Source organism: Bombina bombina, chromosome 3 (genome assembly GCF_027579735.1).
Source record: "Bombina bombina isolate aBomBom1 chromosome 3, aBomBom1.pri, whole genome shotgun sequence".
In the NCBI taxonomy this organism is placed as follows: Eukaryota; Metazoa; Chordata; class Amphibia; order Anura; family Bombinatoridae; genus Bombina; species Bombina bombina.
The window spans coordinates 747,837,638-747,857,845 of record NC_069501.1 but is presented as its reverse complement, the minus strand read 5'-3'; the positions used below and the strand labels follow the sequence as shown (position 1 = coordinate 747,857,845).

At 36.2% G+C, this 20,208-nt stretch overlaps 1 protein-coding gene across 1 annotated transcript in view; it reads right to left on the bottom strand.

The window, feature by feature from the left end:
* Positions 1–20,208, bottom strand: part of CFAP47 (cilia and flagella associated protein 47) — an 801,982-nt gene that overhangs the window by 229,596 nt on the left and 552,178 nt on the right. The window contains 2 exon segments of the mRNA XM_053705439.1: positions 1,542–1,639; positions 15,785–15,787. Coding sequence (XP_053561414.1) covers positions 1,542–1,639; positions 15,785–15,787 — 101 coding nt within the window.

Here is a 20,208-nt window from a genome sequence, read left to right as displayed (position 1 = left end):
CCACACTTTTCTCTTTTTTTAACTTTTGTATTCCCCCTGTATATATAATTTCACATCTTTATAGATATTGATTCAATGTTGATATATAACTTTATGTCAGTATATGCTCCATGTAAAGCTATATATTTCCCCTGTCTGTTCTCCTACACTGGACACTGCCTGTTACCTAAGCCCCCCTCGTGATTTTTACGACACCTCCTCCTCTCCCTGCACTGTCTTCTTAGCTATTCTGTGTTTTAAGATACAATCTGTAAATTCCATTGAATTGGTCAGTATTGCTTCAGACTTGATAAAGGAAGGAACTCTTCTGAAAGCTTGTCAACTTATAAATGTATAGTTAGTCCAATAAAAAAAGTATCATTGCTCAATGCAATACTCTTGTTATTTTGATATCTATATATATATATATATATATATATATATATATATATATATATATATATATATATATATACATACACACACACACACAAACATATACATATATACACAGTAGCAGCTTTGCTGCCGCTTTAACATATTTATATAGTTCTATATATACATATATATATATATATATATAGAACTATATAAATATGTACACACAAACATACACATATATACACAGTAGAAAACGGTGGGTACTCCTGACCAAATATTTTTATTGATTTTCTAAGTGAAAATACTTTAAAACAAAATCTGCATTAAACAAACTTAAAATAGACATATTTCTGCAATACAGAAGCATCATTAATGCCTCTAAGCTAGCTACAGAACTTTCACTGCAATTTTATTCTTTATGAATTGTGCAAATCCAGATCATTGTGTGTTGCACTTTTACATGAATAAATTCAGCCCGCTATAAGAGTTGAATGTCACAACCCATGGCCATATTTGGCAATTGTTTATATAAACAAATGCCTAATGTGAATGTCTGCTACATAAACATGCATGTGTTAAAGGGACAGTACACTGTAAAATTGTTTTTCCATTAATGTATTTGCAATGACTTGTTATACCAGCTGCAGAGTATAAAATATTTGAGAAATTGCATTTTCAGGTTTATTTGTGTATCTGAAGTAGCTGGCTTTGTTCTTTGAAACCACAGCCTATTACAAGGGGTTGAACTTAAGGTAATATCATATCTCATAATGTTATCACTTTGTGTACACAAACTTGCTTCCTTATCTTATATTTGTCTGGAACACCAAAGTTCAATACATAGAGAAAACAATGGAAAATTATCTTTTTATTACTTAACTATCCTGTATCCCACTGAGAGTGTAACTTATTCTGCTGGCTGTGTTTACTTATGCTTGTCAATAGCATATACTCCAGTATCAAAACTTACAGTATAGGTTGGGAAACCACAAGCTAAATCGGCTAATTCAAATGCCAAAGTAGGGGTAATGGAGCTACTTGCAACCAATTTAATACACTCTAGCAGGTAAAAAGGATAATTGGGAATAATTTAAAGGGAAGAAAGTTTTTGGTTGAACTGTCCCTTTAAGTAAAAAAATATAAAAATATATTGGAATTAAATTAAACCTTGTGGTACTTACCAAAACTGGACAAGTCACATTTATAGTACGTTCCGGTGGAGCTGGCTTACTGTTGAGTTCCAGTGAAAACCAAACTTTGTATGGTGCTATTTTTTTTCCTATTGAGGAACAAAAAAGATTGTATTGTTTATTATAACAACTTTTTAATATTTCATTAGACAGAAAATAATAAGTTGCATAAATATAAAAGACAAACTTTTCTAGGGCTTGAGATCTTAAAGGGACATAATGCTCATATGCTAAATGACTTGAAAATACCACCTGAATATCTCTATGAAAATAGAGAAGATATTTTACCTCCAAATTTCTTCAGCTCACCAGAGTAAGTGCTCTGTGAACAGTTAGAGCTGCTGTAAAGCTGCAAGTTAAAAAAATAAAAAATAAATAACCAATCAGCAGTGATGAGTTCTTGCATTGCATTTTCACTGTAAATTCCTTAAACTGAATAGGAAAATAACATGACTGTGCCTGCACAAGCTAGATGCACACTCCCTTGGAAGTCCAGGGACTAAAGTCTCTTTATAGTGGGTTGTGAATACTTAGGCAATTTTGAGGTAAATATCTTCCTTTTTACATAGAGATGTTCAGGTGATATTTTCTAATCAGCTTTTTACAGCTATGCTACATCACTTTCAAGTGCTTCAATATTTGGGTATCATGTCTCTTTAAGAAGGATAATACATGGCATTATAAGTGAAGACAGAAAATTTTGAGACACCTAACCCTAATTATTTGTAGTTTGGCAATAAAAAAACTGCATATTCGACCACATGAACCTATCTATTAAGACAAATAGCATGACTGTAATCCACCAAACGTAACATTATATTGAAAAAACATATTGCTAGAAAGGGGAGTGCATTCAATAGGGCAGGGAGAGTTTTCCTTTGTGCACTCTTGCTTAAAGAATAGGGCACAATCTTGCATTACAAGTGGATGCTAATCTTGACTTTTTTTTGAAGAACAATGTTATCTATATGACACACATAAACTAGAGAAGCCTGTAAAAAAACAGGCTCATATGCTAATTTCTAAGCCCTTGAAGACCGCTTCTTAGTGCATTTTGACAGTTTTTCACTGTTAGATAATGCTAGTTCATATGTCTCATATAAATACCATTGTGCTTACTTCAGTGGAGTTATTTATAAGTCCGCACTGATTGGCTAAATGAACTGATATAAGGGGTAAGTTTGCAGAGGCTTAGATACAAGTTAATAACACAGGTAAAAAAAGTGTATTAATATCACAGGGTTGGTTATGAAAAACTGGGGAATAGGTAATAAAGGGATTTATTATCTTTTTAAACAATGAAAAGTTTGGAGTAGAGTGTCCATTTAAGAATAAATAGAACATATTCTTCTATGTAAAGAACATCGGAATGTGAAATATTCATATTTCATGTCGGGTTTAGCGCACTTCAATAAATGCGGTCGAGTTAGTCCGCAAGCATGTAACTTTTTTTTGCAATTTGCACACTCTATTAACTTATATGGGAAAATAATTTAACGTGGTCGCTACATCCAAAGCTTCATTTTTTGCGTGCAAGTTTTCACTCTCTCGCTAACTTTTAACTTTCAACACATAGTACAAGCAGAACTAAAAGCGCATAATGCATCAGTCTAGTGAAGTTAATGCTAAAGCAGGTTGAACTTGTCATGAGTAAGAAAAGGCTGCTAGTAGTAGATGGGGTGGATCAGGGTAGAAAAGGAAAGATTTCAGTGATACATGATGGTGAAGAGAGATAGCAAGGCATTGACTCTTAGGTGAGGGGACATATGTTTAGTGTAGGACGAAGACATATGTGTAAGACTATAGCAGTAATTTATAAAAGAGAAAACCTGCTTCAGTGTGTAATATCCTTGAGGTGCTCAGCTTTGAAAGATCATCCCTAGTGGCTACATATTAGTTTAGAATCACAAATCTGGGGCTTAGGGCAACTGTAGTGGTTCAAGGTTGTACCACTTGCTGTGTCAAAGACAGTTGTCAATGAGAAATTGAAATTGTACTTTGAGATTTTATAAAATATACATAACCACATAGATATTTCTCTAATTAAAAACAAAAAAACTTAATATGAAACATATATTTCTTCACTTTTGAACTATGAAGCATCTAACCTAATCAACGCATAATAAGAGAGGAGTAAATATTTATTTGTGTGATACAACACATGTAAGTGTATTAAATATTGTAAAGCCTTTGGCCTCTATTTATCAAGCTGTCAACTGCAAATACACTGGAATTCCGCAGCGTATTTGTGGCGAGCCTGATTCGCCTTAGTTATCAAACCCTACAGACCGGCAAAAGTAGAATTTAGTGACGTAACATACGATCCGCCGGACTCAGTCCGACACAGATTGATGTTTATGTCACTACAGATGTTCTGAACGCAAGTTCGGCACAATCTGACTACTTTTGATAGTTATCAAATAACTAGCAGGTACGCTCTGCACTTTTCCAGCCCAGCATACCTGGTTTTCAATCCGCTGCCCTGGAGGCCGCAGATGCCATAGGAATCAATGGGAGTCAGAAAGCAGCGAAAGCTCATGTTCGCTGCTGCCTGATATCCCATTGATTCATATGGGAATGTTTACACCTAACACCCTAACATATACCCCGAGTCTAAACACCCCTAATCTGCCCCCCCCTACACTGCCACCATCTACATTATACTTATTAACCCCTAAACCGCCGCTCCCGAACCCCGCCACAACTAAATAAAGTGTTTAACCCCTAAACCACCGCTCCAGGAGCCCACCGCCACCTACATTATACTTATTAACCCCTAATCTGCCCCCCCTACACCGCCGCCACCTACATTATATTTATTAACCCCTAATCTGCCCCCCTACACCACCACCACTATATTAAATTTATTAACCCCTAAACCTAAGTCTAACACTAACCCTAACACCCCCTAACTTAAATATAATTTAAATAAATCTAAATAAAATTATTCCTATTTAAAACTAAATACTTACCTATAAAATAAACCCTAAGATAGCTGCAATATAACTAATAGTTACATTGTAGCTAGCTTAGGATTTATTTTTATTTTACAGGCAACTTTGTATTTATTTTAACTAGGTAGAATAGTTATTAAATAGTTATTAACTATTTAAAGGGACATTGAACCCAAAAAATTTCTTTTCTGATTCAGATAGAGCATGCAATTTTAAGCAACTTTCTAATTTACTCCTATTAGCTGATGTTCTTCATTCTCTTGGTATCTTTATTTGAAAAGCAAGAATGTAAGTTTAGATGCCAGCCCATTTTGATGAACAACCTGGGTTGTTCTTGCTGATTGGTGGATACATTCATCCACCAATAAATAAGTGCTGTCCAAGGTTCTGGAATTTATTTTTCAAATAAAGATAGCAAGAGAACGAAGAAAAATTGATAATAGGAGTAATTAGAAAGTTGCTTAGAATTGCATGCTCTATCTGAATCATGAAAGAAAAAATATGGGTTCAGTGTCCCTTTAATAGCTACCTAGTTAAAATAAATACAAAAGTACCTGTAAAATAAAACCTAACCTAAGTTACAATTACACCTAACACTACACTATCATTAAATTAATTACCTACATTAACTACAATTAATTACAATTAAATAAAACAAAATAAAAAACACTAAATTACAGAAAATAATACAATAATTACAAGTTTTTTAAACTAATTACACCTAATCTAATCCCCCTAATAAAATAAAAAAGCCCCCCCAAAATAATAAAAAGCCCTACCCTATACTAAATTACAAATAGCCCTTAAAAGGGCTTTTTGAGGGGCATTGCCCCAAGGTAATCAGCTCTATTACCTGTAAAAAAAGTACAATACCCCCCAACATTAAAACCCACCACCCACACACCCAACCCTACTCTAAAACCCACCCAATTACCTTACCTTGAGACCTCTTCACCTAACTGGGCCGAAGTCCTCCACGAAGCCGGGCGAAGTGGTCCTCCAGATGGGCAGAAGTCTTCATCCAAGCCGGCCAGAAGAGGTCCTCCAGACGGGCAGAAGTCTTCATCCAGGCGGCATCTTCTATCTTCATCCATCCGGCGCGGAGCGGGTCCATCTTCAAGACATCGGATGCGGAGCATCCTTCCTGGCCGACGACTAACCGATGAATGACGGTTCCTTTAAATGACGTCATCCAAGATGGCGTCCCTTGAATTCCGAATTCTATCAGCCAATTGGAATTAAGGTAGGAAAAATCCTTTTGGCTGATGCAATCAGCCAATAGGATTGAGCTCACATTCTATTGGCTGTTCATATCAGCCAATAGAATGCGAGCTCAATCCTATTGGCTGATTGTATTGTACTTCAGGAAGGATGCTCCACGTCGGATGTCTTGAAGATGGACCTGCTCCGTGCCGGATGGATGAAGATAGAAGATTCCGCCTAGATGAAGACTTCTGCCCATCTGGAGGACCTCTTCTTGCCAGCTTGGATGAAGACTTCTGCCCGTCTGGAGGACCACTTCGCCCGGCTTAGTGGAGAACTTTGGCCCGGTTGGGTGAAGATGTCTCAAGGTAGGGTGATCTTCAAGGGGTGTTTTTTTTAAGGTTGGATTGGGTGGGTTTTTGAGTAGGGTTGGGTGTGTGGGTGGTGGGTTTTAATGTTAGGGGGTATTGTACTTTTTTTTCAGGTAAAACAACTGATTACTTTGGGGCAATGCCCCGCAAAAAGCCCTTTTAAGGTATAGGGTAGGGTTTTTATTATTTTGAGGGACTTTTTTTATTTTATTAGGGGGATTAGATTAGGTGTAACTAGTTTAAAAAACTTGTAATTATTTTATTATTTTCTGTAATTTAGTGTTTTTTATTTTTTTTACTTTAGATAATTTTATTTAATTGTAGTTAATGTAGGTAATGAATTTAATGATAGTGTAGTGTTACGTGTAATTGTAACTTAGGTAAGGTTTTATTTTACAAGTACTTTTGTATTTATTTTAGCTAGGTAGTTATTAAATAGTAAATAACTATTTATTAACTATTCTACCTAGTTAAAATAAATACAAACTTGCCTGCAAAATAAAAATATTCCCTAAGCTAGCTACAATGTAATTATTAGTTATATTGTAGCTAGCTAAGGGTTTATTTTACAGGTAAGTATTTAGTTTTAAATAGGAATAATTTTATTTAAATTTATTTAAATTTTATTTAAGTTAGAGGGTTTTAGGGTTAGTGTTAGACTTAGATTTAGGGGTTAATACATTTAATATAGTGGCGGCGGTGTGGGGGGGCAGATTAGGGGTTAATAAATATAATGTAGGTGGCCGTGGGGAGTGGCGGCTTAGGGGTTAAACACTTTATTTAGTTGCGGTGGTGTCTGGGAGCGGCAGGATAGGGGTTAATAACTTTATGTATGTGGCGGCGTTATAGGGGGCAAAAAATTAGGGGTTTATATGTATAATGTAGGTGGCGGTGGGCTCCGGGAGCGGTGGTTTAGGGGTTAATACATTTATTAGAGTTGCGGTGGGCTCCGGGAGCAGCGGTTTAGGGGTTAAACACTTTATTTCGTTGCGGTGGGGTCCGGGAGCGGCTGTATAGGGGTAAAACAGTTAGTATAGTGTGGGTGTTTAGTGACAAGGTACCAAGAAAGCTGTAAAAAAGCCGAAGAGCAGAGAGATTGATGACTGTTAGTTAACAACAGTTCGCTGCTCATCGAACCGTACTCGGCTTTTTCACAGCATTTTTGATCATTTTGGAGAACGTATTCAGGTCAGCGGCCGCGATTTTAGGCGATCTTAGGCGAGCGTATTGGTGCCGTCTAATGCAGGTAAGTTGACGGCTTGATAAAAAGAGGCCATTGACTGCACTTTCATTGTGTTACTTACTAATCAGATTATAAAAACAACTATCAAATGAGCTTAATTATTATATGACACAAGTGATTTATACATTATACTTGGATATTGTAAATGCAAAAGCAATGGTGCTAATTCAATATAATCACTTGGTCACTGGGAATGAAACAATAATAATGTGGTAAATATAAATGATATTTAGATAAATACAAACAAATACTAAAAACACACATTTTAAAATAGTTTAATAACACTATTCTGTACATGTAAAAAATGAAGTTGCTAAGAGTGAAATTACTGGATAAAACCACAACATTTTTTCCATGACACCACAGTAGCTACTATACACAATTTAATTACTAACAACTTATCAATAGAAAGGACAATTTCATATTGGGGGACATTAAAACCATAATCTCCAAATAAGTGTAATTAAGCCTCAAGAAAGAGTTTATAAATGTCAGTTAAATTAGATTCATGAAGTATAACAAGGATTAATGGACCTTCAGATGTATTTTGGGTTTATGATGATATACTGATGTTAAAATCAAAGGTCAGATAGCTTAGTTCAGTCAAGTATGAATGGTGGTTAAAATAAAGACGTGGTAATTCATCAGTAAATCATATGAAAAAGAATGTCTGTTATTTTATGTTACAAGACACGATATAAAATGACTAATTATAGCATAAAACACTATTCAGTTAAACATAATCAAAGACATCAAAGGTTATATAAACTAAGTTTTGTCTAATACAAATAAGCAAAACAAATGCAAAATAGGATTATATAGATATGGAGAGTGTAAGAATAATTTCAGTTTTAATTTCAGTTTTTTATCTCCCCTCATAATTTTAATGAATTTTGGTTTAACCATGAAAATAGCTTTACCAATGCAGCAACCAGAAATCTATCTCCTACTGATGAGTTCCAAAAAGAACGAAACAGGCTTGTCTAGTGAGTGATTTCTGGTTTGCTGTAATAATCCTATTAAAAGGATGGCTGTGTCAAAACAGTATTTTGAAGCAAAAAAACTGAGAATTTGCATATCTAATTTGCATATCTTACCCACAATTCTCTTGTGCATTGATAACATTGTATATTAAGAATTTCTGGGGAAAAGCAAGCGGGGATACTTGCCTAGATGTGCTAATTTCCTATGCAAATATTTTCATTGATTTAATTTTGAGACATGGAGGATTTTAATTTCAGTTTTTTATCTCCCCCTATAATTTTAATGAATTTTGGTTTAACCATGAAAATAGCTTTACCAATGCAGCAACCAGAAATCTATTTCCTACTGATGAGTTCCAAAAAGAACGAAACAGGCTTGTCCACTGAGTGATTTCTGGTTTGCTGTAATAATCCTATTAAAAGGATCGCTGTGTCAAAACAGTATTTTGAAGCAAAAAACCTGAGAATTTGCATATCTAATTTGCATATCTTACCCGCAATTCTCTTGTGCATTAGTAACATTGTATATTAAGAATTTCTGGGGAAAAACAAGCAGGGATTCTTGCCTAGATGTGCTAGTTTCCTATGCAAATATATACATTGATATAATTTTGAGGCATGGAGGATTTTAATTTCAGGTTTTTATCTCCCCCATAATTTTAATGAATTTTGGTTTAACCATGAAAATAGCTTTACCAATGCAGCAACCAGAAATCTATCTCCTACTGATGAGTTCCAAAAAGAACGAAACAGGCATGTCTAGTGAGTGATTTCTGGTTTGCTGTAATAATCCTATTAAAAGGATCGCTGTGTCAAAACATTATTTTGAAGCAAAAAAACTGAGAATTTGCATATCTAATTTGCATATCTTACCCGCAATTCTCTTGTGAATTGGTAACATTGTATATTAAGAATTTCTGGGGAAAAGCAAGCGGGGATACTTGCCTGGATGTGCTAATTTCCTATGCAAATATTTTCATTGATTATATATATATATATATATATATATATATATATATATATATATATATATATAAAAAAAAAAACAATATTGACACCATGTTGCCTCTACTCATAAATTTTGTTAGACTCTATTTTAAGAATGGTTTATTATAAGTTATTATAACATAGCTTATTATGCTGTGAGAAAAAAAAATATGTTGATGTTCTAAGCTGAACACTCTCAATAATTTATCCAATGGCCTTGCTATGTGTTGGTTGATGCGCCCAGGTATACTTTTATCTATCACTCCTCGCTCATTAAAAATACTCCTTATTTTTACTATGAAGTTCATTGTTCTACGCATACTGTGTGAAATGGTGTAATTATGATACCTCATTTGTTTAACCCCATATTCTGTAACCATTGTCTATTAAAATCTGTAATGCCTTATGATAAACATAACAGTGATTGGACTTTACTTTCTGGCTGTCTAAATGCTGTTCACCAAGATATCTCATCAAGTAACTCATTCAGTTCCAGGTGAAGGTGTAGAATACTGCTAAGTGTCAAGTGATACCCCGGCTATAAGATAACCCCTAACAATTCAGGTGTCAGAGCATGGGATTCACACAGGGGTAAGTAGATAAGTGTTTTTATTCTTCTTTTCCCTCTTTGAATCTGAACCCAAAGTCTGGCCGGCGTTAAGGGAAAATAATGAGTAAACCTGTCCACTTAACCCTGGGCAGGTTTGAGTCCTGCTGTTAAGTGTGGGATTGAGACCTAGAACGTTATAGCAAGTATAGCTAATATAGCAAGTTATAGCGAAAATTATAGCGTGAGTTCAAGTCTCACCTTATTTTGCAAGTTCAAGTCTTGCTTTAACAAGAATTGGTATCTTGTTTTAAGGGTTAAAGTCTCTTATATAAGTATACAGTATAGTTTAGTTTAAATAGCACTGGAGCTGAATGGTCACTTGATGCTTGTTGCTTAGTTCATTGTCGGACAGATAGCTCAGCATGCTAAGGCGCTGTGGCTGAGCTCGGGTTCAATCCCCGGTGAGGTCCACTCAGCCTTTAATTTTACTGAGGTTAATAAAATAAGCAGCGCCTTGAGACCCTTACCTGTGATTAGCTGCGCTTTATAAGTACCCCATACATACATTGTTAATCTTGTTGTGTTGTGAATGTGGCCCAGTGATAAGTGTTGTAGCTGCTTGTTACATACTGTGTATCTTAAAAAATAGCTTGGTATATGAAAACCCTTTCTTTTTGTTGTATGGTCTTTGCATTAATGAAACTGATATTTTGTGTACTTTATCTGTAAGAAGTGTCTGTCTGATGTTTCACTGTGTCCCTTGTTATGTGTAAAAGGTTAACTCCCCACTAAATATCTGAAGATTCATTATACTTTCTAAAAGTAATTTGTTTACGTCTCAATTTGCTGGGAAATGGCCATTCTTAGTAAATTTAGACAATTTTAGATACATTTTAAATTTGGTGGAGAGTTCATCTTGCCATATTTAAAATGTCCCTGATATGTTTGAAATATATGTTTTCCTTAAAGAGATAGAATGTTAATACAATGTGTTTTCTGTGTTTCTTGTATGTTACAACAGTTTAAGAATAAATGTTGGGGAGTGAATTCAGTGAGTGAAATTTTTATGGCATGCAGGTTGAGATGAGTGTGTATTTCTTACAATCCTGCAAAAGTTGACCTTGGTGCTTTTTTTAATCTGTGCTTTCTGACTGGTAATTATTCAGACTAGAGCTGTGTGTGTATCATGGCTTCTTAGCTAAGAAACCTGTTTGAGGCATATAAAATATATTGTTTTTGAGAGTGAACTAACTAAGGAATTTATAAATTCGATGATGGGTGTCATTTTAAGTCTGGCAAATACAAAACATTTTTTTTTTCTGGTAAGTGATTAATAGGTTAATTTAAGTATGTCCAAAAATGATGCAAGGAGTTTGTAAAAAGAGAGAAAAGAAAAGACTATACACTGAATGTTATTAAATGTATCTAAAGTATTTGGGCCTATTTCTTTTGTAGAGTAATTCAATAGTGTTTTAATATACCTGGTAACATATTGCTTTGTAATATTATTTATGCTGCGATGGCTCTTATTTAAATATATGCAGGTTATGATACAGTAAAAAAGTAGAATTTTAATGGTAAATAATACAAGTTTCCTAATCATGGCTAGGTTATATATGTAATATACATATAATAAATGGTCAGCCCTTAAAGGAACAGTACACTGTAAAATTGTTTATATGTTGATATATTTTCAATGATTTGTTACACAAGCTGTATAGTATCAAATTTAGGAGAAATTGCATTTGCAGGTTTATTTGTATATATGAAGTATCTGATTTTGTGCTTTTAATCCAAAGCCTATTACAATGGGTTGAGTTTCAGGTAATAGCATATCTTATTGTCCTTATCTGATATTTGTCTAGAAAACCGGAGCTCAGCGCTTAGACAGAGCAATGGAAAATTGTCATTTTATTGATTAACTATCTTGTACCCCACGGAGAGTGTAATTTCTTCTTCTGGCTGTGTTTACTTAGGCTATTTAATAGATGAGACTCCAGTATACAAAATTTTACTATAAGTGGATATACCACAAGCTGAATCAGCTATTTCAAATGTCAAAATAGTGGTAAAGGAGTTATTTGTAAACAATTAAATACACTCCATTAGGTAAAATGGATTATTGGGAACAATTTAAAGGGGAGAAAAGTTTTGGGTAAACTGTCCTTTTAATCTATTAGTGTAAATCATTATACTATTCTTTTCAGAAATTTAATTTTGATGTATAAAATTGTTATATTTAGTCAGAGAGCTGTAAAAATGTTGAATATCAAATTATACATAAAAATTTAAATAATTAAATAATTGTGTATTTATTTGAATCCTTATTATATTAAAGTATAGCATAACATGTAATGGCTACATGGCTGGTTACTGCCGCCAATAGACTGAATTCTAAAGCTTTTCCCAAATTATTTGTGACAAACATGATTTTTTTTAACAGTGGGTTTGCCCTATGCATGCAAACAGAAACCATAGAGCAGTAGCAATGCCATTATTTTCTAACCTTTCCCAGAATATAGTACGTAGGTGTTTGTGTGTTTTTCTTTATCTATTCATGATTGGGATTTTATTTGTAAATGTGCAACTAGAGTTTATTGATCTTCTAAAGTGATTGCATTATTAGCATGATTTCATAATATTGTGCAGGGTAAAATTTACAAAACCAGGGCCTGAAAGGTTGTTAAAGAATTTGAATTATTTGTAGTGTTTTGTTAGAATGTGGTATTTTTCAGTGCTGTGTTTCAGTGAGTGTAAGTATATGTGCTTGCTTTCAAGTTAACTGTGCTTGTTAAAAGTTTGTGAGGGCTGTTAATGTTATGTTTTGCATAGTGGATAGTTGTCTTTAAATGATTTCTTAGAGAATGTTTTCTATGTTTTTATTTTTTAGAGAATTTGTGTGGAAGGGTGCTGTATGAATGGAGTATTGAGGTGTATTTGATTTTACCTGATTTTAAGAATACTACTTTTTTTAGGAGTGCATGGATTGTCTTTTAGTTTGCTGTGTTTCACGCGAACAAAGGGGGGAGTATTGATGAGAATCTTTATTTATGTGATTTGGGTGAGTGTTTTTAAGTAAGAAAATAAACTTAAAATATTTAGACAAGTTGACATAATATTTGTATTTGCAGGTTGAGATCATGGAGCTGTATACATAAAAAAAAACACTAAATGATTTTTGAGTTTTTCATATTTCGGTAAATCTGTACATTTAAAATTCCATAGTGCACTCTCCAAAAGAGATGCCTGATGCCTAGGTGAAGGAAAGAAAAAGAAGATAAAAGACCTTTTGTCAAGTTTGTTTTAAACACCATGCTGCAGTAAAAGTAGCTGAACTATCTTTTGGATCCACTGTTTGCATTGCACGCTGGTACCAGCCCCAGAACTGGACTCTGGGTAATCTATGACTGTTTCATATGATGTGTGTCCTCACCAGTAAATAAAAAACTATCCTTCTCTGGACTGTGCCTTGACTGTTGGAAGTTGAGGACCTGTTACGCTGTTACAGAGTCATCCACAGCTAAATTAGGGGAGTATTGTTTTAACTTGTTTATTTATATTGCTTGTTTTGCATTCTTTTGTAATTGTGTTATTTTTATTGATCATATTAGTTATAAGAACATATATAGCTTTGTCTGCAGAAAATAATGCCTTATTTGTATAAGTACACATTGTAGTTTATGAACTTAAAAAAGTAACCTTCCAGATAACTCTAAAGCTTGCAGTATTGTATCCTATTGTATGGCCCACTGAGTAAAGAAAATATATTTGCACCTTTATAGAAAATGCTGCAATATCTCAGAATATTCTAGACCCTTCACCATTGTAGAACACATAAGGTTCCCCCATGTTTCTATACCGCCCCTTAATATTCAAGCGAAGAAGGGATATATGTGTCTTGCAATGGAGAAAGGTATAAGAATAGGAAGTTTTTGTAGGAATTTCCCATTGTAATCATTCCTTAGTGTATTCTCAAACTACTCAAAATAAAAGAGTGAGGACACGTCTCAGCTAGAAATTTATATCAATTATACAGAGAAATATGAGTTTTGGGAGTAGTATAATTATAATGCTATTGATGGTATATTTTCTACCTACAATGGCTCTTAATGGATCTGTGTTATGAAAGCAAATGTATTTTTCCCTTTATTAACTGGTATGGTATCTACTATTTGAATTTTGTAATTCCAGGTGTTTGTCAGCGAAAGGAATTATCTTACCATAAAGATGTGTTTACCTTTAAAAAAGATTGTGTAGTTTTAATGATGTTATGATTGTATTCTTTCCTCATACAGGAGTGCATAAAATAATTAGTAAATTAGTAGTGCTTATATAAGGTGAGACAGCTGATTCTACTAAGATCATATTTGGAGAATTGTAAACATTACATATAGTAGCGTTGCAGAATAAAACAACACTGGGTTATTTATTTTAGTAGTTCAAAGAGAATTGTGATTGTATCAGGGTGCGTGCTCATCTTGTGCTCTTTTGTTACCTTCTTAGACTCCTTCTGACTTGAGTGTCTGTTGCTATGAGGATCCTGTTTCCTTTGTCTACCCCATGAACAAACCATCGAACTTCCAGCATGTATCTGCAGATGGAGACTTTCTCATATGTAAAGTAACCCTACTGCAAATGGACTATGGTATTTAAGCAGAGTGTCTGAGGGAAATGGGAGGTGGGGATCTAAGAGGACAAAGACTGTTCATAAATTGATCAGAGGCCACCCAGAGATACTTGTGCTGTTCCCATGTTATGCTTCACTGTGGAAAGTATACAGAGCAGGGAACTGTCTATGCTATTTGGGGATGCTAGCAATGCAGGTTGAGAAATAAAGATGCAGTGTTTTTTGGGGGTAGGGGGTTTGGGGGTAGATAGGGGGCTGGTTGGGTCTTTGTGCAGATAGACCAGCAGTTTAGGGATGCTAGGAGGTAGACAGAGAGTATTTGAGAAACCGTACTCATGTTCAGTGACATATTGTGCCCTATTGGCCTATTTAGCATTTTAATATTAGATAACTATTATTGCAGTAAATGTGAATTATTTTCTCGACAGTATTCTCAGAGATTCATGTTATACCGTGGTATTAGGCATATATTGTTGTTAATAGATTTACTAATTTTCTGTGCTTTTTATATAGTTATTTTATTTTCATACAGGTAGATTACGAGTTATGCGCGCTATAGGGAAGTTTTGAAAAAGACGGCTTGTGCGTGCTATGGTTGTATTGAGCTTCATACCGCACAAAATACAAGTACTGTTTTGATGTGCTTGTGCACGCTTTCCCCATAGACATCATTGGGGAGTGCAGGCTAGAAAAAAACCTAACACCTGAGATTGCGGAACGAAAAGCTCTGTAACACAGCCCCATTAATGTCTATGGGTAAAAAGAAGTAACGTGTAACCCTAACACCCTAACATACGAATCAGCCAATAAAATGAGAGCTGCTTAAATCCTATTGGATTTTAGCAGCCCTAATTCCTATTGGCTGATTCAAATTTTTCAGCCAACAAGAATGCAATGGTACCCCCAGTATAAAAGGGGTACCCTGCATTTCAATCCTCAGTGTGTGGCAGACGATCGCATGAAGAGGGCCTCCACGTCGCATCGATGGACCTCCGCCTGGACCTCCGCCTTGGACCTCTGCCTTGGACCTCCGCCTCCATGCATCGACTGCTCAGCCTCTGCAGGGATGAAGAAGATGCCAGTCCCGTGATGAATGAAGATGGTTTGGTAGTGTATGAAAAAGTAGGACATTCAGGTTTATTGGTTTATGGGACTCCAAAGCTATGTTTATATGTGTTATTACATTTTCCCAGAAACTTCCTAGCCTAGGAAAGCACCACCAGACGTGTAAGACATCCGCGGTGCCGCCGCAGGCCCTCCAGCATTGATCACTAACATGTCTATAGATTTATTGTAATCTCAGGGGAGTTAGATACCATCTGGACAGGTATTTATAGTTCATTTCTTGGATTCTGGCAGAGGCTGAGGCTTTTTTATGGTGAGCGAATATCTTGCTCCATTCGGGTATTTATATATCTATTCCTAGGTCTTTCTGCCATTTATAACAGTACAAGGGGAGGGAGTCCAGGTCAGTGTCAATTAGGATCTCATACAGGGAGGAGATCACATGTCTAGGGGGGTTGGATGTGGAACATAGGGTCTCTTCGATATAGTGTGATAGTTGCATATAAGTGATCCAGGAGGAAGCTAATTCCTCCTCGTTCTCCAGTAGTTTCTGTCTCAAGATTAGCGATTCCTGATCCAGAATGTTCCTCCAGGTGTGTTTATGAGTTTTTGGTGCATTGTTTGCAGAGTATTTCAGGGGCAAGATGAATGAGGTTTCGGGATTTTTTCTCAATGGTGTCAGTGGGGATAGTCTAGACGAGACATGTGTGCTTGTGGCTATTAGCTTGTCCCATTGGGTGAGAAATTCGGTAATAAGAGGGTAATTCCATATGGTTGAGGGTCTGTGGTACCTGGAATATCTCTCTATCCAATTGTATCCACTGCTTGTCGATAGAGTTGTGGCTCCAGTCTATTTGTTTTTGTATGATAGTGGCCAGTCTGTATCTCATCAGGCCCAGTACCCCTAGCCCTCCCCTATCTCTTGACCTGTATAGTGTTTTTCTGGGAACCCTTGGCTTAGCCCCCCCCCCCCATATGAAGTGTTCCATATGTCTTAAATAGTGTTTGTAATTTGGGAGTCAATATTTTTACATATTTTTTTATAGTATTTGGCTCCGAAGCCATCGGGGCCTGAGCTATTCCCTGTTGGCAAAGCTTGGATAGCTTTTAATATTTCGCTATGTTCTATGGGGGCATCTAATTTAAGTGACTGCTCTTCCGATATTTTGGGTAGGTTTACAGTGTCTAAATATTGTGCAACATGGTCTAATTTGGAGTTATGTGTATGCAGTTTGGATGTGTCTCCTGCCAGATTATACAGTGATGCATAGTATGTTTTGAATATGTTTGCTATAGAGATGCTATCATTTTTGGCTTGCCCTACTTTGTTTTTAACCAAGTGGATGTGTTGTTTGAGCTGCTTGCATTTTATTGTTCTTGCTAGGAGCCTGCCTGATTTGTTTCCATGTTCATAATATTGCTGACGGAGGATAAACGCTTGTTTCTGTTGTAAATGTTGAAGGTATTTATTTAGTTCTTCTCTAGTTTCAGTGAGTTTTTTTAATATTGTGGTATTGTCAGGAGGGCATTTATTGGTAGCCTACAGGGTCGGCAATTCTTTGATTAGGGAGTCGTATTTTAATCTGTGCTGTTTGTTGATGATGGCCTTATGTTTTAAGTATTCTCCCCTGATCACCCACTTGTGTGCTTCCCAAATGTTAGTGTATTTAGTATCGGTGCTGTCATTTATTTGGAAATATTCTAGCAATGATTTATCCAGTTCATTCCCCACTACTGGATGGTCCACCAGTGAGTCATCCAAACTCCACTGAAATGGGGAGATTGGTTTCTCAGGCCATTTAACCATGCAAGAGACCGGAGCGTGATCTGGCCAAGTGATAGGGTGTATATATATGTTTTTAACTAAAGCTAGGCATAATGCGTCTGTCAGTATGTAATCATTACGGGAGTACGTATTGTGTGGGTGCAAGTAGAAAGTGTAGTCAGCTCTGTCAGGGTGTAATATGCGCCACACGTCAACCAAGGTCAATTCAAAGAGTTGTGTATTGATACTTTTAATATCTCTCTTGGGTATGGAAGATGTGCCTCCATTAGTGTCAATTTTGGGATCAATTGGCACATTTAGGCCCCCCATGAGTAGTAGTCCTTTTCTATGATCAATTATTTTAGTCGATAGTTGGCGCATAAACGCTTTCTGCGCCAGGTTAGGGAAATATGTGTTTACAATCGTTATAGGCCTATCATATAGCAGGCCATTAAGTATGAGCAGTATACCCTCTGTGTCTTTGTCCATATGTATCAGCTGGAAGGGGGTATCCTGTCTGATGAGTATGGAAACTCCATTTGTTTTGGTAGAAAATATAAGCTGTGGGATATTTATGATGTAATTGTTTAGGCTCTTTGCCCTTCTTAAAGTGCATCTCCTGTAGAAGAAGTATTGCACTCTTATGTTTGTAAAGATCAGACAGAATAACTTTCCTCTTCTGCGGCACATTTAGACCTTTCACATTAGCAGTGGTAAACATAATCGAGTGAGTTTTGTTATGTTGAGACATGGCAGTTATTGCAAAGTAAACCCCTGCTAATATAATGAGCCCCTTCATATTGTGGTGTCTAGAGGTTATGTTGGGTACCTGGATATGAAAGAGGGGTGGGATGAGGAAGGTGGGGAGGGAAGGAGGCTATGATAAGTGGTGTGGGAGAGGCACCACACAGTAAGTCTTAAACTAAGCCTGGTCACTGTTTGCAAATGAAATGCAATAATGAGAAAGTACAATATAGGGTTGATATAGCTATATAACAATCAGTAGGGTCACCTGGCTGGGAACCCTTATCTTATTGCTGCAACCTTTAGGTCTCTAGCGAAATACCAATGGTTGTCTCTGTGAGAATATATGTATAAGGAGACAAATGTCGTGGGGAATAAGATCCTATGTTGCATTTTTAGTTGATAGTCGTATATAAAATAAAGTTTATACAAGAATGGCTAATATTTAGTGTGCAAATTTGAATTGGCAACGGGGCATGCTGTCATATCTTAGGATAGCACATGCAGGATGTGGAAGCCGTGAAACGTCCTGTAGGGAAACGTTTTTCACTTTGCTAGTTTGTTCTTCCTGACTTTTTCCATCTTGTATGTGTATATCAGATTGTCGTCTGAGCCGGCAACACAACTGAGGGGGTAGTGAAGAGGCTTGTGCATAGCCAGCCACTATCTGCAGTAACTTACATGTAATCATTAGTTTATAGTGGTGAGTCTTTTAAATAACAGATCAAACCAAAAATCTTAAGGGGTTCTAATTGAAATATGCCGCTGTGCAGAGTGGGATTGAAAGTAAGTCCCTTGAGCTGTATATAGTCTTGGATTTAGTGTCCTAGTATGTAAGCGCTCACCTTATCATGTTGGTCTGAATTACATGTCCTAATATTCTTTATGTAAGCATTAACCCCTGTATATAAGTTGTGTGAGCCGGATAGGCCATATATGGGGATAGTAGTCTTGAAAACAGAACTTCTAAATATTACGTTTCATCACAAGATATTGAAAACCACAAAAGCATAACGTTAAATAAACAGGGCCCCAGAAATACCTCCTGGGGCCAAACTAGGACAGAAACATTTTCAAGTTATAATAACATGTGTCCAACAGATAACATTTGTGTTTCAAACAGTTCACATTTTACTTATCTCTTCTCCATCTGCTCTTAATCTGCAGAGGTTGCTGACCAGGTGCTGGAGGACATTTATCCATCAGCTGTATTCCCTGAGGCGCTGTCCTTTGCCACCATGTTGTTGTCAGTGTTGTCTTGGGCGAGAGTGTCTTGTAGTGCTGACTTGTTAAGTTGGTGTTCTTTGGGATTGATACCCAATGCTTTATAAAAGTCCTGCAGATCTTCCTCAGGCCTGTAAACCTCAGTTTTCCCATTGTTATTGGCTATTATACTTATAGGAAAGCCCCAGCGGTATTGGATTTTATGGTTTCTGAGATTTTCTGTACTGTGCTTGAGTTCTCTGTGTTTTTGTAAAGTGGTGGGTGAAACATCCGCATATACCTGGATGGGAAATCCTGCGTGTGTGATGGAGGCCTTCATCCTAGCCCCTTTTGCAACCTCTTCTTTGTTCACATAGCTTAGGAAGCATACAATGATATCCCTTGGCGGGGCTTTGCTGGGCAGTTTTGGCCTCAGTGAACGGTGTGCCCTTTGGATAGGTATATCTGGGGATGATGACGTGCCTTTGATTATTCGAAAAAGATCCTGAAGACAACCATTTAATGCAACAGGGGATATCGTTTCTGAAATACCTCTAATACGTAGATTATTTCTCCTGATACAGTTATCCAAGTCCTCAATTTTGTCAAGTAGAAACGTGATTGCTGCATTTTGCTGGGAGATGGTCTGCGTATGGCTGTGTACCTCTGATTGTATACCAGCCTGCGTCCCCTCCAGGCCCTCCACTCTATTGTTAATTAGTGTTATATCCTTTTTGAGTTTGCTGAACAAGCCTCTTATCTCTGCTAGAACCTACTTAATGTCCTCTTTCGAGGAAAGTGTCCTTAAATCCTCTCTAGTAAGGTTGGCAGAGCTAGAGTGATCAGTGTCTTTATTTTTTCCCAGGTCTTGCCTTGTGTCATTTTGTATTTCTTGGTCACTAGTTGGTTCAGACTGTACAGGGTGAACTAGGGCCTTTACAAAGTGGTTCATGGTTAGTGATT